The sequence below is a fragment of the Puma concolor genome, chromosome A2, assembly GCF_028749965.1.
Source record: "Puma concolor isolate L17-30 chromosome A2, mPumCon1.1.hap2, whole genome shotgun sequence".
Taxonomy (NCBI): Eukaryota; Metazoa; Chordata; class Mammalia; order Carnivora; family Felidae; genus Puma; species Puma concolor.
In genome coordinates, this window is record NC_141668.1 from 159319782 (window position 1) to 159344850 (window position 25069).

The 25069-nt window shown below is 51.4% G+C and overlaps 1 protein-coding gene across 7 annotated transcripts in view; it reads right to left on the reverse strand.

Annotated features, from left to right (window-relative positions):
* NWD1 (NACHT and WD repeat domain containing 1) overlaps positions 1-23625 on the reverse strand; it is a 73329-nt gene extending 49704 nt beyond the window's left edge. Inside the window, exons 1-7 of one of the 7 annotated variants that reach the window (XM_086698723.1) lie at positions 23194-23625; positions 21070-21261; positions 20900-20934; positions 16318-16403; positions 14841-14957; positions 9232-9529; positions 2138-3410 (exon numbers count right to left, since the gene is read on the reverse strand). In XM_086698723.1, the coding sequence (XP_086554849.1) occupies positions 2138-3410; positions 9232-9529; positions 14841-14957; positions 16318-16403; positions 20900-20934; positions 21070-21167 (1907 nt within the window). In that variant the 5' untranslated portion in view covers positions 21168-21261; positions 23194-23625. The other 6 variants (XM_086698719.1, XM_086698720.1, XM_086698721.1 and 3 more) reach the window with 6 other exon arrangements.
* Positions 23626-25069: the final 1444 nt, after the last annotated feature.

A 25069-nucleotide genomic window follows, 5' to 3' on the forward strand; every position in this document is an offset into this window, starting at 1 on the left:
TGTGTAGATAGATAGATACAGAGATAGATAGATATGGAGATAGATACTGAGTTAGATACTGAGATAGATAGATAGATAGATAGATAGATAGATAGATAGACACATGGATGGATAGATAGATAGATAGATAGATAGACGCATGGACGGATAGATAGATAGATAGATAGATAGATAGATAGATACACAGATGGATAGATAGATAGATAGATAGATAGATAGATAGATAGATAGATAGACAGACACACAGACAGATAGATAGACACATGGACAGACAGATAGACAGACACATGGACGGATAGATAGATGATAGATAGATAGACACATGGACGGATAGATAGATGATAGATAGATAGACGCATGGACGGATGGATGGATAGATAGATAGATAGATGCATTGCATGGATAGATAGATACATGGATGGATAGATAGACAGACACATGGACGGATAGATAGATGATAGATAGATAGATACATGGATGGATAGATAGACTCATGGACAGATAGATAGATGATAGATAGATAGATAGACATATGGATGGATAGATAGACACATGGACGGATGGATAGATAGACACATGGATAGATAGATAGATAGATAGATAGATAGATAGATAGATAGACACATGGACGGCTAGATAGATAGATAGACGCATGGACGGCTAGATAGATAGATAGATAGATAGATAGATAGATAGATAGACACACGGACAGATAGACACATGGACGGATAGACACATGGACGGATAGATAGATGATAGATAGATAGATAGATAGATAGATAGAGAGACACATGGACAGATAGACACATGGACAGATAGATAGATGATAGATAGATAGTAAGCTAGAGGAAGAGAGGAAGGGAGACAGGGAGAGAGAAAGCTGATGTGGCAAATCTGTGATTCTGGGTGAAGGGCATACAGCAGTAGTTCTCAAGTAGGGCCTATTCTGCCTGCAGGGGACTCTTGGCAATACTCTGAGACATTTTTGGTTGTCACAGCTGGGGGGCACTACTAGTATCCAAGGTCAAGGCCAGGAATGCTGCGCAGCTTCCTATGGTGTATAGGATGGCCCCCACATACCGATGATGCAGCCCCAAATATCAGCAGTGCCAAGACTGAGAAACCCTGATGTGTGGGCATTTTTTGCACTGTTTTGTACTACGGGAATTCCTCTACTAGTCTATAATTTCAACGTATTTCAAAGTAAAAACTGTACAAAAGAAATACCATAGGCAGATCCATGGAGACAGGAAGCAGGTAGGTGGCTGCCAGGGGCTGGGGCTGGGGAGTGACTGCTAATGGGGGTGGGGTTTCCCTTTGGGGTGGTGGGAATGTTCTGGAGATGGATAGTGGTTGCACCACACTGTGAATGTCCTAAATGCCACTGGACTCTTGTACACGTTACAAGAGTGAACTTCAGGGGCCCCTCAGTGGCTCCGTCGGTTGAGTGTCCGACTCTTGGTTTCGGCTCAAGTCATGATCTCACAGTTGGTGAGTTCGAGCCCCACATTGGGGTCTATGCTGGCAGCACAGAGCTTGCTTGGGATTCTCTCTTTCCCTCTTTCTCTCTGCCCCTCCCTCCCTCACTCGTGTGTATGCATATGCTCTTTCTCTCTCTCTCTCTCTCTCTCTCTCAAAATAAATAAACTTAAAAAAAAACCCAAAAACCTGTGAACATTTTAATACATGAATTGCGCTGGGTTGAATAGTATCCCCAAGTTCATGCCCACCTAGAGCCCGTGAACGGGACCTTATTTGAAAACAGTCTGTAGAGAAGGAATGAACATACAGTGCAGTCATACGAGATCAGAGTGGGCCCTGAGCCCGTGAGTGGTGTCCTTACAGGAAGAGGAAAAGTCACACAGAAAGACACCCAGGGAGGAGGCCTGAGAAGGCGGAGGCAGAGGTTGGCACGATGCGTCTACAGGCCACGGGTTGCTGGCAACACCAGGAACTAAGAGGAGAGCCCAGAACGGATTCTCCCCTGGCGCCCTCAGAGGGAGCGCGGCCCTGCTGACGCCTGGACTTCACACTCTGGCCTCCGGAACTGTGAGGGAGCAAATCTCTGCTCTAAGCCATCAGAAGCCATGCATTCTGTGTCAATAACTAAACAAAGGTGTAAACAACAGAGACTTACCGGGAAGACGCGATGTAGCCCAGCACGTGGGCCACCAGGACCTGCCCGTGTGTCTGCTCCAGACGGGCACACAGTTGGTGCATGGCTTCCTTGGCAGTGGAGGCCAGGGGGGCAGGTATGGTGAAGGAGGCCCATTTCCGGGCCTCCTCGAAGGCCAGCCTCAGCCGCCCTGGGTGCCCGCACTCTGGGAGGCTGGCCCAGAGCAGTTCCCTCTGCCCTGGGCTCAGCGTCCTCCTCGAGGCGGCCAGCAGGAGCTGGATCATCTCTTGCCCTTGGTTTCCGGAGAGGGGTTTCACCTCCCAGTAGGCCTCCGGGTCCGTCAGCGTCTGTCGCACGGTGTCTAGAATCCCCTGCTGCCCTGAGCAGGCTGAGAGGATAAGGTGGATCCTCGGGGGGCATTTGGGAGGCAGCCAGGGGACCCTCCGGGCGCGGCAGATGGAATCCACATCGTCCATGGAATCCAACAGGATCACAAGGGACTCGAAGTTGCGGCAGGAGACGGTGTGGAGGAGGGTGTGGAAAAACTGCACCACCCTGGCGTGGGCCTCCAGGACCTGGGCAGGGGGCAGGGGCAACCCGTAGGCCAGGCACACCTGGGCGCAGATGCTCTGGAGCAGGCCTCGGGCGTCGGAGCTCATCTGTGACGCTCCCAGAAGCCGCAGGACGGTCACCGTCTTGCGGCCAAGCAGGCCTGGCATTTGTTCCGCCAGTTTGCACATCAGAGCTGTCTTTCCGATGCCTGGGGGCCCAAAGAGCACCAGGGGAGAGTGGGGGTGGCTGTCGCTCTGCTGGAGCCGCTGCCCCAGCTGGGCCAGGAGCTCCTGGCGCCCACAGAAAGTCCGATTGGCCTCGGCACTCAGCCCCAGGTGGTGGCGGATCTCCTGATAGAGCCACGCCAACTCCTGCCTGCCCGCCTCCAGCTCCCGGAGGTGCTCCAGGACCTGGTGGCTAGCCCTGGCCACAAACTGCTCCCCCAGCTCCTTCAGGTACCGAGCATGAGCCTTGTTTTTAGGGTTCACCAGGTCTCGGCTCCACGGCAGGTGGTGAGCCCTGAGAACTCCGGGTTGCACGTCGGCAATGCGTCCTTTGAGGCCACGGAGAAGGTTCTGGGCGTCTGTGTCCAGGCAGCCATCTGGGAGCCGGTCCACCATCTTGAGGGCGCAGTCTTCCAGGATGTGTTTGTTGAGGTCTTGGATCTCTCTCAAGAAGATGGTTGCCCCCCGGTCTCCATCCGTCAAGCTCAACAGGCCCCGGTCTATCTCCCACTCGATGACTGAAAAAGTGGGGGAGATGGGAAGAGAGCATGGTCATCATTGTGTGATCAGCTGGCCTGAGTGGGGACACTTGAGAGACATATTCAGGGGGTACGGATATTGATTCTCACACTTAACGTGTGCCGGAGTCACCTGGCGTAACCATAGATAATATGGTTACGAATGCCCTCGAATGTGTTCCAATAAAACTTTATTTACAAAAACAAGCAGTGGGCCAAATTTGGCCAGAGGACTCCAGTTTGCCAAAGTCTCCCGGGGGCTCAAAAAACCCATACGGCTGGGGTCTGCCTCCAGAAGTTCTGATTCAGCAGGTTCAGGTGGGGCCCACGAGCTCACATTTCCAAAAAGCTCCCAGGTGATGCTAAGACTGCTGGTCCGGGGCTCGCACCAAGAATAGTGCTGATTTAGTCATTATTTTTTTTGTTGTTGTTTATTTATTTTTGAGAGAGAGAGAGAGGGCATGAGCAGGGGAGGGGCAGAGAGAGGGAGACACAGAATCGGAAGCAGGCTCCAGGCTCCGAGCCGTCAGCACAGAGCCCGATGTGGGGCTCAAACTCACAAACCGTGAGATCGTGACCTGAGCTGAAGTCAGACACTTAACCGACTGAGCCACTCAGGTGCCCCTGATTTAGTCATTATTAATCAAAGAAACCTTGGTGTAGGCAGCACAGAGATCGTATGTGACAAGTGGCCCGACTATAAAACAATACCATCAAACTCAAAAAGTTAAATATGGGGTTTCTGTAGGAATCCCACTCTTACAAAGAGACCCAAAAGAGCTGAAAACACAGACAAACAGGCACATGTACACCCGTGCTCACAGCAATATGATTCACAGTGGCCAAAAGGTGGAAACCACCCAAGGGCCCGTCAAATTGATGAATGGATAAACAGAGCGTGATCCATCCATACAATTGACTCTTACTCAGCCATGGAAAGGAATGAACCACTGATTCGGATGAACCTTGAAAACATCGTGTTGAGCGACAGAAGCCAGACGCAAAAGGCCACCTGTTGTGTAATCCCATTTATATGACACGTCCAGAACAGACAAATCCTGGAGACAGAAGGCAGACTGGTGGTTGCCGGGGGGCTGGGGGAAGGGGATAGCGAGTGATCGTTACTGAATACGGAGTTTCTTTGGGGGTGATGGAAATGTTCTGGAACTAGACAGAGGTAGTGCTTGCACAATATTATGAAGGCACTGAATTGTTCACTTTAAAATGGTTAATTTCGTGCTACGTGACTTTCACGTCAATCAAAAGAATCCAATGTTGTCAGTTGTGGGTGCCTCCATCACACATTCATTCAACAAACATTCAGGGAGCTCCTACTTGTGTCAGCCTCTACTCTCCATGCCGGGGCGTCTCGCAGTGAGGAAAATGCATAAAGGTCTCCGTTGCCTTTGTGGAGTGGTATTCCAATCTTAGTGAAAAAATGGACACGTAACGGATAGACTGACAAATGAGAATATCTGTCTATCCTGGGCCGAGAGGGGCAGGCAGGGCATTTGAGGCTTCAGAAAGCTGCTGCAAAGCCAGGGAGAAAGTTGTTCATGAGCCGGGAGGCTGAGAGCAAAGGTCAGCATGCTTTCCTGTAAAGGGTCAGAGAGTAAATATTTTAGGCTTCACAGGTCGGATGGCCTCTGCTGCGACGATTCAGCTCTGCTGTTGTAATGTGAAAACAGCCACGACGACATGCAGAAACTAAGTTGAGTGTGTTCCAATAAAACTTTATTTACAAAAACAAGTGGGCGGGCCAAATTTTGCCTTTGGGCCATGGTTTGCCGACCCCGGTCCCAGAGCTCGCAGCAGCTGCCCCAGGACCCGTATTTTCCAGAGCCAAGAGCAGACACTGATTTCTCCCTGGAGGCCGTTGTTTTGAAACTGCACCCAGACCCGAGGAGTTATTTTTTAAGCCGCCTTGGGCTCAGCAGAGGCTCCCAGGTCTCTGCAGCTGAGTGAGTCAGGCCCTTGGAGACAGGACGCAGTCTCAGAGCCAGAGAGACAAGAGCCACTCAAAAGTCCTCCTTGGAGGGACACCACTCCCCTCTCCCCTCAGCCCTGTGAATGGAGGTCAGGGGCAAAGGCAACTACCAGTCCAGAAATGGGATCCTTCCGGGACACATTTCAGCAGGAGTCAATCCCAGACCGTCTGCTCTGCCACCTGTGGGCTGTGTGACCTTGGTCAACTCACGGCATCTCTCCTGTAACATGGATGCACTAGCTTACCCTTGATGAGGCTGTTGTCAGGAATTTCTATGAAATAATTGGAAAGCGGGGCACCTTACGCTAAAGCAACAAAGCCAATCTCAACAGGCTGTGGACTCTGTGATCCCATTCTGTAACACCGAGGAAGTGACCAATTATAGAGAGAGAGATGGATTAGCGGTTGCCAGGGGCTGGGGGTTGAGGGGAGGGGCGAGTGTGATTCTAGAAGGGGTAGTGGCGGAGACGGGTGGCTCAGTCGGGTGAGAGTCCGACTCTCGATTTCGGCGTGGGTCACGATCTCACGGCTCATGAGTTCGAGCCCCGCGTCATCTCCGTGCCGACAGCTCAGAGCCAGGAGCCTGCTTCGGATTCTGCGTCTCCCTCTCTCTCTGTCTCTGTCTCTGTCTCTCTCTCAAAAATAAATAAACACTTGGGGCGCCTGGGTGGCGCAGTCGGTTAAGCGTCCGACTTCAGCCAGGTCACGATCTCGCGCTCCGTGAGTTCGAGCCCCGCGTCGGGCTCTGGGCTGATGGCTCAGAGCCTGGAGCCTGTTTCCGATTCTGTGTCTCCCTCTCTGTCTGCCCCTCCCCCATTCATGCTCTGTCTCTCTCTGTCCCAAAAATAAATAAACGTTGAAAAATAAATAAATAAATAAACACTTAAAAACTAATAAATCAGCTTAAACAAGTAACAATAAATCAAAGGGTAGTGGGAGGGACCTTTGCACTAGAGGGAGGAAACAGTCCTGCGTATTGACTGGGGCAGGTACTCAAAGCTACACAGGTGATACAATTTCTTAGGACAAAAGACATGTGCACACGTGCACACGCATAAATGCACGTCCGTAAAAGTGATGCTTTTTCTGGTTGTCAAAATGTCCACTTCTTGGTCGTCATATTGTACCCTAGTTTTGCAAGGTGTTAACTTTGGGGGAAACTGGGTAAAGGATCCAGGGCTCTACTTCCTGCTTTTTTTTTTTTTTTGCAACTTCCTGTGGCTCTCTACTTCAAAATAAAAAAGATGGAAAGAGGAAAGCTGCGCAAGGTGCCTGGAAATATGCTGGGAAGACGCTGGCGCGAACATGCATTTGTGCTTTCTGCTACTTTCAAGGAGTTTCTATTTATTCTTTCAAGCGGAGATTCCTTAGAAAATTTTTTTTAATGTTTATTTATTTTGAAGGGAGGGAGAGCACAAGTGGGGGGAAAGGAAGAGAGAGAGGGAGAGAGAGAATCCCAAGCAGGCTCTGAGCTGTGAGCACAGAGCCAGATGCAGGGCTCCCTCTCACGAGCTACGAGATCATGACCTGAGCTGAAAACCGAGAGTTGGACGCTTAACCGACTGAGCCACCCAGGCACCCACCGCTCAAGTGGAAATTCTTAATGGGCTAGGTTTGACTGAATGAGATCATGGCTGGGGTGAGACCAGGGGACAAGATCCCCACCACAGCTCTGTAATGTACTACCTCTGACTAGTTCCATTTTACAGATGAGGAAACTGAGGCTGCGAACCTGCTAGAAGTCAATACAGCTGGGAAAGGACAAGGCTGAACCGCAAGTCCGGGCCCACCCCGAAGCAGAGACCCCAGACGCTGATTACAGTCCCAATGGCAGATATCTCTATGAAAGCAATTAGTGTATTTGTCTTTGAGTCATAAAGTAAGCGATAGCCACACAGTAAGTGCTCAATAAACAGTAGCCATTAACATTATTATTCACATAAATGGCGTATTCAAAATTGATACGTCATTGCTAGTCTTAACTAAAGTATCAGGTTAGCATCACCTGTGATGTCAGGTGGGCGTCAGGTACCCCTGATATGATGGGATAGGGGGATAGGTTTCCTTCCAGAAACCGATAGCCCCCGTCTAACCACGAGAAAACACCAGACAAGCCCAGATTGAGGGGCATTCTGCAAAAGATGTGGCCAGCGCTCCTCACAATGGTCAAAGTCATCAAAAACAAGGAAAGGCTGAGAAACTGTCACAGTCCAGAGGAAACTGACATGTGACACGTGTCCCTGGACGGAATCCTGGGACAGAAAAACATTGATGGGAAAACTGAGGAAATCTACATAAAGTCTGGAGACTAGCTAATCGTCATGTACCGATGTTAACTTCTTAGTTCCTGCAAATGTACTGTGGTCACATAAGATGTTAACTTATCTGTGTGAAGAACATGCAGAGACTCTGTACTATTTTTGTAGCTTTATAACACTGTAATTTTCCTGAAAATCTAAAATTACACCCATATTAAAAGTTTATTTTCAAGGGGCGCCTGCATGGCTCAGTTGGTTAAGTGTCCAACCCTTGATCTCAGCTCAGGTCACGATCTCGGCTCGTGGGTTTGAGCCCTGAATGGGGGGCTCTGCACTGACAGCATGGAGGCTGCCTGGGGTTCTCTTTCCTCCTCTCTCTCTGCCCCTACCTGACTCTCTCTCTCTCTTTCGAAATAAATAAATAAACTTTAAAAAAAGTTTATTTTTAAAAATGGACATGTCATTACTAGAATTAATATAATATATTGTCATCAATATATTTTAGTAAAATTAAAATACCGTTAACATAAATTACTATATTCAATATATTTAAACAAATCAATATATTTAATACGTTCATAATATAATTCCACATATTTAAATTTTTTAATGTTTTATTTATTTTTGAGAGAGAGAGAGACAGAGCATGAGCAGGGGAGGGGCAGAGAGAGAGGGAGACACAGAATCGGAATCAGGCTCCAGGCTCCGAGCCGTCAGCACAGAGCCCGACGTGGGGCTCGAACCCACGGACTGCGAGATCGTGACCTGAGCCGAAGTCGGCCGCTTAACCGACTGAGCCACCCGGGCGCCCCTAAATCCATATATTTAATATGTGGATAAAATGAGTTCATGTTTTTAATATTTTTAGTACGAAAAATTGACATGCTTAATAGTCGTGGTGCTGTAAATGGACACATCTGACCCGTGAATGATAATAAAACCTGTTTCTTGCTGACAGCAAACAGCGGGGAAATGGCTTGTAAAAACGTTACATTTTTACAAAAACCTTCCTGGTAGTCAGTGCAGAGTATAGAAGAACCAGAGGGGGAGGCTAGAGGTGGGAAGTAAGGGGCCAACTGGGACCGGGGTGATAGACTCGCGTCAAATCCCTATCCCCCACCTCAGGCAAAGGAGACCCCTTCCTGTGCCTCGGTTTCTAGCTCTGAGGCAGGCGTAGGGGGGCTGGAGGACCCAGTCTCCCCAGCAGGGGCTGGCTGTTGGGCTAAAATTAGGTGATCCACAGTTTCACATCTTCCAGGACTATCTGGGTTCAGCCCTGAAAGTCTCGGACAGACCAGGATAGCAAGTCATTTCAGAAGCCTTCCCCCGGGGCCAGGAGCCTCCCTGGGAGAAGGAGCTGGAGGAGGAGAAGGAAGGAGGGTCCTAAGAGGCAGAGGATTAACCAGAACATGGCTGCACTCTTGGATCAGTCAAATAACCCCTTCCAGAACCAGGGATCCAGGAGTCAGGCTGGTTTGACATTTACAGGCTGTGGTGTTGGGACAGTATGCAATAAGTGCATTTGAACATGGGGCCATCTCCTGTGGACCCTGAGGGGGCGTCCCAGTGGCCTCACCTGACCAGTGATAACGATGCCACTGCTCCTGGGTGATGAGGCCCAGCCTCCGGGCCTCCTGGGCTCCAGAGCGTAGCACTGAGGTCAGCGTGGCCTCTTCGGGCCCACAGCCCTCCGAGGTGCCCAGGGCCTTCAGCAGGTAGGTGGGGGGCACGGCGTTCTCGTCCCTCCGGAAGTGTTGAGCTACCAACTCCAGGTCGCGTGGCTTGGAGGTCAGCTGGGCCCTCAGAGCCTCCCACTCCTTCTCCTCGATCAGCGTGGGGACTGGACAGGGGCCGTACTGGTCACCGAGAAGGGCCTGGCAGAGAGAGGGGCACGCGTTCAACCCTCGGCATGGGCACTTAGCTCGGTGGCCCTGGGTGAGACACACTGAGCCCCCCCAAGATGGGCCTGGCTGTGGTGCCAGGGCGATAAGTCCAGTAAGAGGTGCAGGCAGAGCCTTAGAGCACCTGCACGTGAAGGTACCTGAGACGTGGGACATCCAGCAGGTAAATTTTGAATCTGATCCCGTGTCAGCCATCATGGAATCTTTTGCCTGGAAAACCCTCTGTGGGGGGGTGCCCGGGTGGCTCAGTCGGTTAAGCACCCGACTCTTGATTTCGGCTCAGGTCGTGATCTCACGGTTTGTGGGACCGAGCCCCGTGTCAGGCTCTGCACTGACAGCATGGAGGCTGCTTGCGATTCTCTCTCTCGCTCCCTCTGTCTCTGCCTCTCTCCCGCTCACACACTCTTTCTCCCTCTTTCAAAATTAATGAATAAACATTAAAAAAGAAAGAAAACCCTCTGTGGAAGCTAAACAATGGCCCCCAAAGATATCCAACCCTAATCCCTGGACCCCGTGAATGCACCTTGTATGGAAAAGGGCTGTGGTGGTTAATTTCAGGTGTCAGTTTGACTGGGCTAAGGGATACCCAGATAGCTGGTCAAATACGATTTCTGAGTGTGTCCGGGGTGGTGTCTCTGGAGGAGACTGAATTGGTGAAACGGGTGAAACAGATGGCCGTCCCCAACACCTCATCCCGTCCACCAAGGGCCCAAATATGACCAAAAAAAAAAAAAAAAAAAAAAAAAAAAGGAGGAAAGGTTTCCCTCTCTCTGCCTGAGCTGAGACATCCTTCTTCCCCTGCCCGTAGACATTGGTTCCCATGCGTTTGGACTCAGATCAGGACTTGGAATCTTCAGCCCCCTGATTCTCAGGCCGCGGGCCGACAACTGAATTACGCCGCCTGCTTTTCTGGTTCGCCAGCTTGCAAATGGCAGATGGCGGGACTTCTTGGCCTCCACGGCAGCGTGAGCCAGTTCTTCTAATAAATCTCTTATGTGTATCTGTCTATATCCTATGGGTTCCATTTGTCTGGAGGACGATGGCGAACACAAAGGGCTTGGTAGATGTGAGTAAGTTAAGGATTTTGAGCTGGGGAGATTTTCCTGGATTACCGGGGCCCCAAGTACGATTCCAGGAGTCCTTATAAGAGACAGGCAGAGGGAGAGAAAACTACAGCTTCTTATAGGTTGACCCTGGCTTGCCCCAGAAATAGAGCCGTGACAAAAGCTAAGATCTCCGTTGGCCCTGCCCAAAATCTCATGCTATGATGTGGTCCTGGGGGCAGATGGGTCTCAAGCGTGCAGGGTGGATCCTGTCTTTATTTAGAATTAAGGATTGAGCTGCAGAACAAGACACAAGGAAGAGTGCGCTGGGCAGAGCCCCTTGCAACCAGAGGGAACAGCATGTGCAAAGGCCCTGTGGCAGGAAGTGTGGTAAAGAGCCCAGAGAAGGAAAGCTGGGGTTGGGGAGGTACTTGAAATACCAACAAAGAGGGGCAGTGGTAAAACATAAGGCCATCCCCGTGAGCAAGATTTTGTGGGGAGTGATGTGGCCCTAAGACTTTGGTCCGAATGCTGAGAACCCCAGGAGCCCCTCTTTCTGCCCCAACAGAAGGTGCAAACTGCAATGCTAGAGAATTAGGCTAGAGGAGGTCTAGGACCTTGAGCCTCAAGTCTTGAGTTTCCTCATCATAAAATGGAAGCAATCACCCCTCCCCTGTTCACTGAGTTGTACCAGAATATCCCAGGCATGTGCACCCAGGAAACCTGGATAAATGGAGTCTGTGATGCAGGGAGGTTGAACAGGAGCCCACTCTCCAGGGGACTTTCCCGCAGTGCCAGCCTTGGAGCAGTGAGGGAAGTTGGAGACGCCGGCCAGCCACAAACCACCGATCCTAGGAAGGAGGCAGAGGGTGGAAAATTCTCCTGCCTGAGGGACCAGAGTCAGAACAGGAAGAGCTTGAAGGAAAAAGGCCAGGACCTACCAGGAGCAGCTCTCCGGAGCTGCTGTGCTGGAGCTGCTGGTGGCCGAGGAGAACTAAGCCTCTAAAGCAAGTACCACGGGGAGTTGACTCCTGCTATTCGTGCTGCCTAATGACTTATTTGCTAGAGAGACACCTCTCCAAGGGCCCCTGGTGCAGCCCTGATCTCCACGGGAAGACCCCCATGCGAAGCCACTGAAGGAGAAGGATGCCGTGACCCTTGGGTGACAGAGGGGAGATGCTCGGTTTGGGAGGAAAGCCGGAAGTGGGTAGAGGTCACCCCGGCGGCCCAAGGATCCCTTCTGGAAGGACGAGCAAGGTCCCTAGGCCGGTTGGGCCCGGGGAAAGCTCAGGGATCATCATCCCGTCCCCCATGCCACCTGGAAGCTGCGTTGTGCTTTTACTGCCGGCACCTGGGGTTGCAAAATCGAATTCCTCCTGGAGTTCTTTTTGCCCCCATCGCCCATTTCTCTTTAGAAAAAAAAAAAAAAAAAGTTTTTCTTTTCTTTTTTTTTTTTTTTTTTTTAATTTTTTTTTTTTTTTCAACGTTTATTTATTTTTGGGACAGAGAGAGACAGAGCATGAATGGGGGAGGGGCAGAGAGAGAGAGGGAGACACAGAATCGGAAACAGGCTCCAGGCTCCGAGCCATCAGCCCAGAGCCCGACGCGGGGCTCGAACTCACGGACCGCGAGATCGTGACCTGGCTGAAGTCGGACGCCCAACCGACTGCGCCACCCAGGCGCCCCTCTTTTCTTTTTTTTTTTGAAATGCCACAAAATGATCAATCATCAGGCTCATTTGGAAAATGAAATTGGAAGATTGGTGGAGGGTGGGGAATGTATGAAGAGGGAAGGTAGAGGCCTCCAAACACTAGGATGCATTTTAAGCAACGATAATTAAAGCATCGGGACCCGAAGGGCACAGACTTCCGCTTATAAGGTAAACAAGTAGCAAGGATGCAATGAATAGCCTGAGGACCATACTTAACACTGCGGCATGTGTGTTTGGAAATTGCTAAGAGGGGCGCCCGGCTGGCTCAGTCGGTTAAGCGTCCGACTTCGGCTCAGGTCATGATCTCGCGGTTCGTGAGTTTGAGCCCCGCGTCGGGCTCTGTGCCGACAGCCCAGAGCCTGGAGCCTGCTTCAGATTCTGTCTCCCCCTCTCTCTGCCCCTTCCCCACACTCATTCTCTCTCTCTCTCTCTCAAAAATAAACATTAAAAAAACTTTTATTTAAAAAATTGAAAAAAAAGAAAGTTGCTAAGAGAGTAGATCCTACAAGTTCTCATCACAAGGATAAATAAACCATTTTTTTCTTTTTTTTTTGTATCTATATAAGATGATGGATATTAATTAAACTTATTATGGTCATCATTTTACAATTTGTGTAAGTCAAGTCATTAACGCTGTACGTCTGAAACTTACACAATGCTGGATGGCAGAAAATATCTCAATAAAACAGGAGAAGAAAAAAAAAAAGCAGAACCAACATACAAGGAAAGGTATAGAGCAAAAGATTGAAAATGCAAGCCGGACCATCCACATGAAACTTAACACATAATAAAGAAAGCTTCTCATATGTGTCGGCCAGGTCTTACTTAGTTTCTTTTAGGGAGATCGAATCCCTAAGGCAACGCTAGAAACTCCAGCAATGTTGGAAGTATGCTCCTCTGTGTTGTCCAATATGGTGGCCAGCCACCCCATCTGGCTACTAAGCCACTGCAACGTGGCCAGTGGGACTGAGGGACTGAAATTTTAATTCAACTCAATTTTAATTTTTTTTTTGAATATTTATTTTTGAGAGAGAGAGAGAGAGAGAGAGAGAGAGAGAGAGAGTGGGGGAGGGGCAGAGAGAGTAGGAGACACAGAATCCGAAGCAGACTCCAGGCTCTGAGCTATCAGCACAGAACCTGACGCGGGACTCGAACTCATGAACTGTGAGATCATGCTTGGGGCCGAAGTCGGACGCCTAACCCACTGAGGCACCCAGGTGCCCCAATTTTAATTTCTTCACCTTAAAGTTTGCGGCACGTGGATCATGGTTACCGCCCTAGACAGTGCCATTCTAAAGCCAAGCAGCTCTCATACATTTCTCTTTATTTCCCTAGAAAACAGTTTTTATTTCATTGTATTTAATTATTTTTCTTAAGTAGGCTCACATGGAGCCCAACGTAAGGTTTGAGCTCACAACCCTGAGATCAAGACCTGAGCTGAGATCAAGAGTCAGCTGCTTAACTGAGCCACCCAGGCGCCCCCAGAAAACAGCTTTAATAATGGGGACCACCCTCTCCTACATTCTACTTTATCTCCAGGAGAGGTTCCAGAGGATTTTTCTTTTTATTTGGAATTGTTCAAAGCTTCTTTGTGACTAAGATGTCTCGGGCAAGACTTTTTCCCTCTTTACCTTTTAGGACAGAGGTCAACAAACTTTTTCTGTAAGGGGTCAGATAGTCAATCTTTTCAGCTTTGCAGACCAGGTGGCCTCTGTCACAAGTATTCAGCTCTCTGTTCGTAGCTGGAAAACGGCCCTGGATGCTACGCAAATGAAGGAGTGTGGCTGAGCACCAATAAAGTTTTATTTACAAAAGCAGGCAATGGGCCGGATTTGCCCCCTAGGCTGTAGTTGGCCGACCCCTGCTCTAGGATTTGAGAGCTCAAATGTCATATTTAATGTATCTGGAACGTGCTGGTGTGATAAATCAGGACCGTGGAATAACATTTGCCGATTGTAGCCTAAACCACTAATCGTGAGCTGGGGTTTATTTCAGTGACAGAGAGGGTGCTGTTGGGATGGGTAGAGAGAAAATTCCCTGGAACATGGAAAAATTGACCCCACCTGGCATGGGAAGAAGTTTTCCCAGAGGCAGGCTCTAGATGGCGCCCCAGAGGCCATTCCCAACACCATGAGGCACAGAGGAGAAAAAAATTCCCGACATCCTGTGGGTTTCCATCCTCTGTATGGTTTTCCAGGATCCCCAGATTCCACACACAAAAGTGCATGAGTTGGGAAAGCTGGGGGGAAGGTCCAGAGCAAATCCCAAGGTTCTTCTGGGCTCCAACCCTCTGCTCTCCCACTCACCTGCTGCTTCCACTTGGCTGCTAATGTCTGCATCCCAGCTAGCTCTGTGGAAGATGAGCACTGTGATCGATTAGCAATGTCTGCCATGGGCAGGCTATGGAAATTGGGTACTAGAGCAGAAATACCATCTCTCCTTCACTGATGGGTTTGGCTAGTGAGCAGGGGCCACATACCGGTGCTGGAATGAGAAGTAAGCACCAACCCATCCCTCCCAAGAGACTCACAACAAAAGCCGGCCCTATGGATGTTTTCCGACACCGGTCGAGTTCCTCCAAGCAGAGTTCTGTGGTCATGTGCTCAGTGGCCTCAGTGTTCCGAATACCCCACCTCAGATCGACAACCTGGAGATACAAGGGTGGGTTTGTCAGGGAGGTGGCAGAGTGGGTGAGGTTTTTTTTTTCAATTCCCTTTGACAAAGGCATAAAGTTTCTTTCAATAATTTTTGACAGTCTCACCCCAAAGGGGGATGTACGAATTGAAAGAACTTGAATGAAGCCCGTAACCCCAGTGTAACCAGGAGAAAGACATCAGACAGACCCAGATGGGGGGGCATCCGGCAGGATGGCCGGCCAGTCATGAGGACATGTCCACACTTGTTCTCAGAACTTTCTTTGCAACGAAGGGTATTTAGTTTGGCCGACGTCGGACTTGGCAGGATCTCCCTAGCAACCGCACGCTTGAGGTCCACTTTTGCCTGCTTGCCTGAGGGGGGCCGGGGGGAGTGGTTCAATTCGGGTAGCAAAGCCGAGCCGGCAGAAGGCTGCGATAGGGAGGCAGGGGGGGCGGGGAATTGGACTCAGAATGTCCCTCCCTCCCTAACTTCTTTTGGCCAGAGGGAAAGACGCAGAAATCCCTAACGAACTGGAACATGAGGATAAAAGGACGCTAGTGTCGAATGTGGCTGAATGCAGAGGGGGGCTTGGGCAAGAGCCTTTGGCGCTGCGGGCCGCTGTCTCCCACCCCGGCATCGACGCTGTTTACAGCGTTTGTCACACAGCACCTGCCTGGACATGAAAGGCCCTTCATCAGTTCTCAGCGTGTGTGTTTTCCTTTTTAGAGCCTCTGCCATTGAGCTGTGTCTCATGATCCATGCCAGGCAGAGTCCCAGCACCGTTTCTTTCTTAGTGACATATAAACCACGGTGTGTCTTATAATCGAGAGGGCCTTTGATGTGACGGATCGCTGTCACAAATGGCAAGGAGTCAGTGTCAACTCCAAAGACGCTCTGTTGGTAACATGTGAGTAGCAACGTTCCCACCCCCGGATTGGTGCTAAGAGTCATAGGGGACTCTGTTTGGGGTCTGCGGTGACCGTGCCTGGCAGGCACACCATTATTGCTTCCGAAAAAGGCCCAGCCCACTCCCGTGTGCCCCCCAAACACCCCACGGTCTTCTTAGACTCCCCCTGAAGCTGTGCCAGCGCAGGGAGGGCCAGGAGGGCAGGGCAGACCGACAACAAAAGGCAGTAAAGGGACATGCCCAGGGAGCAGGGTCCCAGGGCACTGCCATTCCTCCTGCTCTAACCACGGTGCCTGTGGCTACAATCCCTCCCCCTGCCTGTTTAGAGGACTTCCGCTGCCACGGGGTGCATCACCGGCGTGGAGCTCCCTGGAGCAAAAGGTCCTATGTGGCAGCCTGGGTGGCACAGCTCTGTTCCCTAATTTCAGGGCAGGGGAAACCGAGGCAGGGAGGGGGCAATTACCTCGAACATCAGACCGTGCTTTTGGCAGAAGTTCTGCACTTTGGGGTAGGCGGTGCTCTGTAGGGCTTCTCTCTCGGCGTCCATATCTTCAAGGAAGAGCACAGAGGACATCAGTTGGAGGACCCTTTCTTGCCCCACGGCTGTGCTTTCAGCCTCGTTTGCCCCCACTAAGGCTGGGGCCCCACAGGGCAAATTAAAAGATACAAAAATGCGCGAGGCAGGGGCGCCTGGGTGGCTCAGTCGGTTACGCGGCCGACTCTTGGTTCTGGCTCAGGTCATGATCTCGTAGTTCGTGAGTTCAAGCCCTGCGTCCGGCCCTGGGTGCTGACAGTGCGGAGCCTGTCTCCCTCTCTGGGAGGGATTCTCTGTCTCCCAATCTCTCTCCGCCCCTCCTCGGTTCATGCTCTCTCTCCCTCTCTGTCTCTCTCTCTGAAAATAAATAAAGAAACACTAAAAAATAATAATAATAGACATGAGGCAAACCAAAGAGGGACTTTCCTGGTCTTAGTGCTAAAAATCCCACATCCCAGGAAACCCCTCCGTCTCCGCTAACCAGAATGATTGGCCCCCCTAGCCTGGGGTCGCCAGATAAAATACAGGATGCCCAGCTGAATTTGTGCTTCAGTAAACCGTGAAAAACTTAATAGCTCAAGTATATCTTGTTCCTTGCACTGTTTGGTACAGGTACACATGGGATAAACCCAGTCGAATCTGCATTTCAGATACACAACGAATAATCTGTTAGCCCAAGTCTGTCCCATGTCACGCACTATTTGGGAAATACCTACGCTGGAGGATTATTCACGGTGTATCTGAAATGCACATTTCACTGGTGTCCTGGTTTTTCACTTTTGCTAGACTCCGGCAGCCCTACCGAGGGTAAAACCTGGACCCTGAGACCTTTCGGTGCCCCTGACTTCACTGTGCGGTCTGATGCCAAGGGGCAGGCCATCCTCAGTTTCCCGCTCTGTAAAACGGGGGTGATGCTTCTACCTTGCAAGGCTGCGAGCTGCCCAAAGTCAAGCGCCTCTGCTCATCTTGCTCATGGCTGGTTTCTTAGCACTCGACCCAAGTGCTTAGTAGGCGTTGGTCGAGCTATTGAATCTTACAAGTAAAAGCACCTTGTGCGAGACATGTTGAAGAAACATTGGTCCTCTCCACCTGGTCAGGGGGAGGTCATTGGAGTGTTCAGGGAAGGGCTCCCAAAGCCACTGGCATGAAGAGGTTGCCCAATCCCTGGGTGTCAGCCTTGGATCTGCGTCCTACCCCATGCCCTTCCTGTGCCTGTCTAATCCTTTCCACGGGTCATTTACATCTGCCCACGGAGGATTTATTAGGAAGTTGCTTTCTGCTTAGAGCCTTGCTAAGCATCCAGGGCACAGTGACAAGCAAGACATACATGGATGATGCAGTCCTACTGGCTGGGGGGGGGGGGGGTGGTGCGGGGGGCGACTGCTAAAATCTCCAGGAATCTTTGTAAACCAGTCGTTAACGTGGCCATCATGAAAAATCCAATGATCTAAACTTACGATGAAAAGAGCAGAGACGGCAAATCCTCAAAACTCATCCCTTCCTAATTTTTAAGTTTATTTTTATTTATTTTGAAGGGGAGATAGAGAGCAAGCGGGGGAGGGGGCAGAGAGAGAGAGAGAGAGAGAGAGAGAGAGAGAGAATCCCAAGCAGGCTCTGCACCCGCTCAGCGCAGAGCCCGACGCAGGGCTGGAACGCACGAGCCGTGAGGTCATGACCTGAGCTGAAATCAGGGGTCAGGCGCTTAACGAACTTCCTAATTATTTTTTGGCATTTGCCTGTGAGCTCTGTTCTTGCATTTGGTCCTGGCTATTGATTTTGTATCGGGGAAATCTTAGAGAACGGCGAATGACCGCCACATCTCTGCCTGACTCAGCGTTCATAGAAGTCACGGCGGCGGCTGGAAATTGACCCGGCGGGAGGAGTCACACAATGGAAATTGGCGGACAGCACAAATCGGTGGTGCTTTTCGTTTCATGTTGTCTTGTTTAGATGTGGGGGGGCACGGGCTATTAAATATTTGCCAACACACTACTTTACGTAGTCTTTGCCCCCACAGAGCTCGCGGCTCTGCTTAGGGAAGCCACCCGTTAAATAAGCACGGAAATGACTCCGGTTTATGGGGCCTGGGGCTTCAAGGGTTCCAAGACCCGTTGGAGCCCAGCGTGACTACAGCATGCGGATGTGGGGAAGGGCCATATAAGATCAAGACGGGAGGTGAGGAGAGTCGGGTCATGCAAGTCTTGGGGGCGGTGGCAAGGCTCTTATACTTTCAAATTTTTTTCTAATATTTTTAATGCTTGTTTATTTTCGAGAGAGAGAGAGAGAGACACAGAGCACACACGGGGGAGGGGCAGAGAGCGAGGGAGACCCAGACTCCAAAGCAGGCTCCAGGCTCGGAGCTGTCCGCGCAGAGCCCGACGCGGGGCTCGAACCCTCGAACCGCGAGATCGTGACCGGAGCCGAAGTCGGACGCTTAGCCGACTGAGCCACCCAGGCGCCCCTCTTACGCTTTTGAAGCCTGGCGCGTCGTACCTTCATCATAAATGTTAGCTGCAATAGGATTTGGCACTCGGAGCAAGCCTATCAAGTCAGGGTCTCAGCCTGGATTATCGAGGAGGAAACAGAGGGTCTAGGAGGCTCCTTCTCATTGGTTCCCACGTGGGCCGCTGGCCAGGCTGCATTCTTATCCAGGTCTCCTAGAGGAGCCCTCGAGCCAGGCCCTGGCCACCTCGCCCCTCCCCAAGAGTACCTGCTTGCCTCTAGCCCCCCCAGCCTTTCCCGGCCCCTTACCTGAGATCGCGGCGCTGATGAAGACGGCCACACTGCTAGACCGAGGCGCCGGGAGGGGGCCTGCCAGACCCTGGAGAAGCCGCCGGCGGGTGCCCGGGCTGAGGGGACCCACGCTCATGCTGCTTGTCTGCCTGGATGACCCTTCCCCAGGGAAGGGCCTGGGATTCAGAGACCTCAAGCCAGAGGCCAGGTGGCCTTCTTGGGAGGACAGCCGGGCAGGGCCATCTGGAGTGGGGTATCGGTCTCACCCCCTCAGCGCCCCGCAGCCCCCCCCCCGTCCCCTCCGGCCCCCCTGGGGAGCTGAAGCCGCCTCTGCTCAGTCTGCAAGCACTAATGGGGAGACGGCGGCCCCTGGATGTGGTTGGCTGCTCCAGGCACTGGAATCTTTTGCCCCTCAACCAGCTGGTTCCTCACCCCAAGAGCTCAGCAGTCACCACAGCAACTATGGTTTCCTGGAGCCCAGCATGGGGACCTGGGGACCAGCCAGCCTCTGGAACACCTAGGTCCCCTGGGGCTCCGTGAAGGTTGAGCCTGGGCCCAGGTGTGCAGAGGGAAACTGTCAGGGGCTGGGAGCCCTGCCGGTCCTGGCTGGTCAGGCCAGAAGGACAAACACTGAGTGGAACCCCCACCTCATCCTGCGCTCACTGTCGCCTCCAAAGAGGTCCGGGCGCTGGGTGTACCGCTTAAACAAGCAGTTCTCAACTGGGGAATATTCTGCTTCTCAGGAGACACTTGCAATGCCTGGAGACATTTTGGTTGTCAGGGCCGGGGGGGAGGTGGGGGCTGCTGGTGCCCGGTGGGTAGAGACGAGGGACGTCGCTCTGCACCCTAGATAGAATGCACACAACAGCCCCCGCCAGGGAAAATGATCTGTTCCCCCAATGTCAGCAGTGCCGAGAACCTGAGAAATCAGCTTTAAAACCACTCTAGCCAGATCTCCTCGCCTGCGGGAGGCGTGGAGACAGCTCTCGCAGATAAGAAGGGAGACTAGCAGGTCTCCCGGGGCGGCTCAGGACCGGCCCATATCAAACTGAGATGTGCTCTTTGAAATAATCAAAAAAAACCCCACCGCTTGTGACAACATGTGAATAGACCTTGAGGGCGGTGTGCTAAGTGAAATAAGCCAGACAGAGAAAGACAAGTGCCGTAAGATCTCACTTCTATGTGGAATCTAAAAAAAGCCAAACTCCCAGAAACAGAGAGACGGTTACGGGGGAAAGGGGGTGGGGGGAATGGGGTGCTGTCAGTCAAAAGATTACAAACTTCCAGTTAGAAGACGAGTAAGACCGACCTAGGGAATCTAATGCACAGCACGGTGATTACAGTGAATAATACTGTATTATATATTTGAAAGTTGCCAACAGCATAGGTCTTGAAGGCGCTCACCACTAAAAAGAAACAGTAATTATGTGCATGCTGGAGGTGTTACCTAACGTTACTGCGGTAACCATCGTGCAAGATACAAGTGCATCAAAATCAACACGTCGTGGGGCGCCTGGGTGGCGCAGTCGGTTGAGCGTCCGACTTCAGCCAGGTCACGATCTCGCGGTCCGTGAGTTCGAGCCCCGCGTCAGGCTCTGGGCTAATGGCTCAGAGCCTGGAGCCTGTTTCCGATTCTGTGTCTCCCTCTCTCTCTGCCCCTCCCCCGTTCATGCTCTGTCTCTCTCTGTCCCAAAAATAAATAAACGTTGAAAAAAAAATTAAAAAAAAATAAATAAAAAAAAAAACAAAATCAACACGTCGGGCACCTTAAACTTACACGGTGTTATACACGCTGATGATCTGTCACTAAAGCTGGGGGGAAAGATTAACCAAAAACATGGCCTCTAGGACCAGGGAAAGACCTCATTATTGAAAACGCCCTGGTGATCTGAGTCCTGCCCACCCACCTCTCGATATTAACAAACCACAGGCAGAAGGAACGTATACCTGGGAGTCCATGGGTCTGGTTGGGATGCTCGTCCGTCCATCGCTGTCCTGGACAAGTTAAGCAAGTGGCCTCTTTGCTGGGACACTGGCCGCACCATCCGTGAAGTGGGAGTGACAGCTACTCGAAGGCGAGCTGGGGTGAGGAGAGAGAGGCAGTCCACTCGGGATAGCACACAAGGAAGCGTGATGTGCCTGAAAAGCAAAAGGAATGCCCAACGTACCCGTGATGCACCCGACGCGAGCAAGGCATTTGGGTGCTTGAACGTCCAGTCCCCGCTCTACATACGGGCGTTTCAGAAATTCTGGTATCGGTTCAACCAAACAGCCGGAGCTTTTGCAGTATCTTTTCCTCTCTGCCTCAACTTCCCTTCTCTGCCTTGGCCACTTAGGAGAAGAGTCTGCCTTTCAGGGGTCCCCGAGACCACCCTCAGATGTGAGGGTTTGCTAGAAGCACTCACAGAATTCGGAAAAGCTGTTCTCATGGTTATGGGGCAGCACAATGAAAGGACACGGATCAAGGTCAGCCAAGGAAAGAGGCGTGCAGGGCAGCATCCAGGGGACACCAGGCTCGGGCCTACAGTGTCCGCCCCCAGCAGGGCTGTGAGAGTGGCGCTTAACTCTCACGGCGACGACATGTGACAGCAGGCTCGGAGGGTTGCCAGCCTGGGAAGTGCAGCTGAGCCTAGGTGCCCAGGTTTTTACTGGGCATCGGTCACACAGACACGGCTGACCTCCAGAGCCCCTCCAGAGCTGGCACCACGTGACCCAAGTCCCCCCACCAGAAATCGCATCATTAGCACAGACTCTCTGGTATATTCCAAGGCCCTCAGATGAACAAACACACCCCCATCAGGCAAGACGTTCCAAGGGCCTAGAGGCCACTTCTTGGGAGCCGGTCAAGGGCCAAACCTTTCATGTCCAGAATGTGGACAACCCAGACCTGTTGAATTAACTTTTCCTGCACAGACCTGAAAAATGTTATAACATAATTGACTGTCACCATCTCACAAATGAGGAAAACTGAGGATCAGAGCAAGAACTTTTTCACTAGCCTGGAAGGGTCCGGTCGGGGAGTGAGTGTTGGTCTGGTCCCTTCTCCTCCAGGGACCCTCAGAGCCAGCCTGGCCATCCAGCCACCTTCCCATGACCCACCCAGGCCCTCTGATTTAGTTGCACTCTGCTGACCTCACCCAGGCCCCAGCTCTGGACCCCAGGGTCCATCTAGGTTTGTCCCTATCACCTCCTCACCAATCCCCTGACCTTGAATTTGCCTCCCCCAAATCTCTGTTCCTTCCTCCATTCATCTCAGTCTCCAATAGGCCCCTTGGACTCTACCCCACCCCAGCATATGGCCTTTTGCCCTTACTTACCACCTCCTCACATCTACAGGAGTATTGGAAGGTTTTGACCTTGACCCTCACACTAGGCTTTCTTTCTATTCCTGGAGCCCAGACTTTTGCAACATCAGCACTACTGGCATCTGGCGCCAGATCATTCTTTGCAGTGGGGGCCATCCTGTGCATTGTAGGATGTTGAGAACATCCTGGCCTCTACTCAGTGGATACCAGCAGCGGCACCCACCCCCCCCCCCCCCCCCCGCCAAAGCTGTGACGATCAAAAATATCTCCAGACATTGCCAATGGCTACTTGGGGGCAGAATCATGCTTAGTTGAGAACCTGGTCTAAGACAACCAGCTTTATTTACTGCAGCCTCAGGGCCTTTGCACATGCTGCACCTGAACTCCCCAATCTGAATCCTTTCTTGCCACACACCTCAGCTTACATGCCACATCCTGAGAGGCTCTCCCTGACCATCACATTGCTCAGTGACCTCCCTCCCTAAGTCACTCCCAATGCCATCACCCTATTTTTTAAAAATGTTTATTTATTTATTTTGAGAGGGAGACAAAGAGAGAGAGCGCAAGAGCAGGGGAGAGGCAGAGACAGAGGGAGAGAGAATCCCAAGCAGGCTCTGTGATGACAGTGCAGAGCCCGATGTGGGGCTCGAACTCACCAACCGTGAGATCATGACCCAAGCTGAGAGCAGGAGTCGGATGCTTAACCGACTGAGCCACCCAGGCGCCCCTGCCACTGCCCTATTTTAATTCTCTGCATGGTACTCACCACCAGCTGATAGGTTTCTTCTTGTTTCTTTACTGCTTGTCTCTCCATAAGAACATGCGTTCCATAAGTGCAAAGACTTGTCTGCCAAGGTCAGAATGCTTGGCACACGGCAGGTGCTCACTAAATAACTGTCACATCAACGGGCTCATCCACAACTGTCCATCTTCCTTGACTTCTATTGGTCACTGCAGGCAATCGAGCGAGCCTGGATTCCCCCAGGAGGGACACCTTGCGGCGCCTACCTTCTGGTTTTCCTCGGGAGCTCTGGCCTCCCTCTCACTCTTGCTGGTGGTGACAGGGCTGATTTAAAATCCTCTGAGGAAGCAGGCTGGAGAAGGGAGTTTTCTGGGCGCAGCACTGCCCGGAAGACAAGCCCCTGGCAATCCTAGTAACTTTTGTCTTAGGTACTTCCCAGGTCTCTCCCTGCCAATTCACCCAGCAACTGGGATAATGAAAGAAATTGTGTGGCTCTCGGGCCCTGGCTTAGCTAGGCACTCAGCCAGACTTGATGGTTAACCATTGTGTGCCGGGCTAATACACTCATCATAGCAGAGGCCATTTGTTAAGGGTCCATGAGGTGCCAGCTGGTTGGCATCTTGCGTGGGCAGTGTGCCCGAGAAGCAGATATTATCATCCCGTCCCACTGATGAAAAAAAAAAAACGAGGCCCAGATAGGTGAAGCCCTGTGCACGGGCCGCTTGGCCTCTCTGGGCTTAAGTTTTCTTAACAATCTCCAGGGTTGGTAAAACAATGAAATTCACTTACACAGTGAGACTAGCACCATGCCTGGGGCATGCACAGGGCCCATGAAATGTTAGCCGGGATTAATTACTATTATTTCCAGTCTCACCCAACAAGTGGTGGAGTCAGAAACCAAAGTGCCCAATGTCAATGTCCCAGCAAGTGTTCATGCAATCCAAGTCTCTGGAGCAGGGTTTCTCAGTCTCAGCCCTGCTAATATTGGGGGCCAGAGCACCTGTTGTGGTGGGGGTGTGCATGTCGGAGGAGGCCATCAGGAACATGTGACTGCAGGTTTGACCCACCAGCTGGACCTGGGCAAGTGGAGGCTCCCCCTCCCCTGTCCTTGGAGTGTTCACTCCGCTGGCCTTCCCCGCACAAGATGCTCCCCAAGGACACAGGCTTGAGATAGTGATGTGGTGTTAGGACCATCTGGACTGCGCACGAGACTGAACCCAGTTAAGGCCGCTCTATAAATGTTAAGATTCTGGCTGGCAGGTGTGATGATCAACTCATCTGTGGCCACTGAAGACAAGCCATGCAAGCTCCCTTGCTTATCAAACCTGCCGCCCACCCGTCTGAAGTGGCCGGCTTTTCTTTGGTCTCTCCCTCCCCTCCAAGTATCGGGGCTGATTTCAGATTTCACACGGGAAGCTCACAGGGGTGCTGAGCCGCATCCCTGGCCTCCACCAACTAGACGCAAATGGCACCAACCTCTCCCGATCATGACAGCCGAAAATGTCTCCTGACATTGCCAAGTGTCCCCTGGGGACCAGAATCCCCGCCTCCACCCTCTGGTTGAGAACCACTGCTCTGTCATGTTACTATATTCATGGTACCATCATCATGTTATCATACTTTGAGGACCTCTTAGCTTCAGGTGCTAATATAACATACTGTCTCCAGTTCTCCCCAGGGAACTGGGAGCTTCATTTCACTACCCTGGTTTCCCAAGGATGAAAACAGGCTTCAGAGAAGCTCAACAATTTGCCCACGGTCCCTTGGCAAGGGAGTGACAGGTCTGAGCCTCAAACCTCGACGTTTGTCAGCTACATTGGAATCTGTAGGTTTTAAAGAATTCTTGGCAACATTTTTTTTTACGTTATTTTTTAATGTGTATTTATTTTTGAGAGAGAGA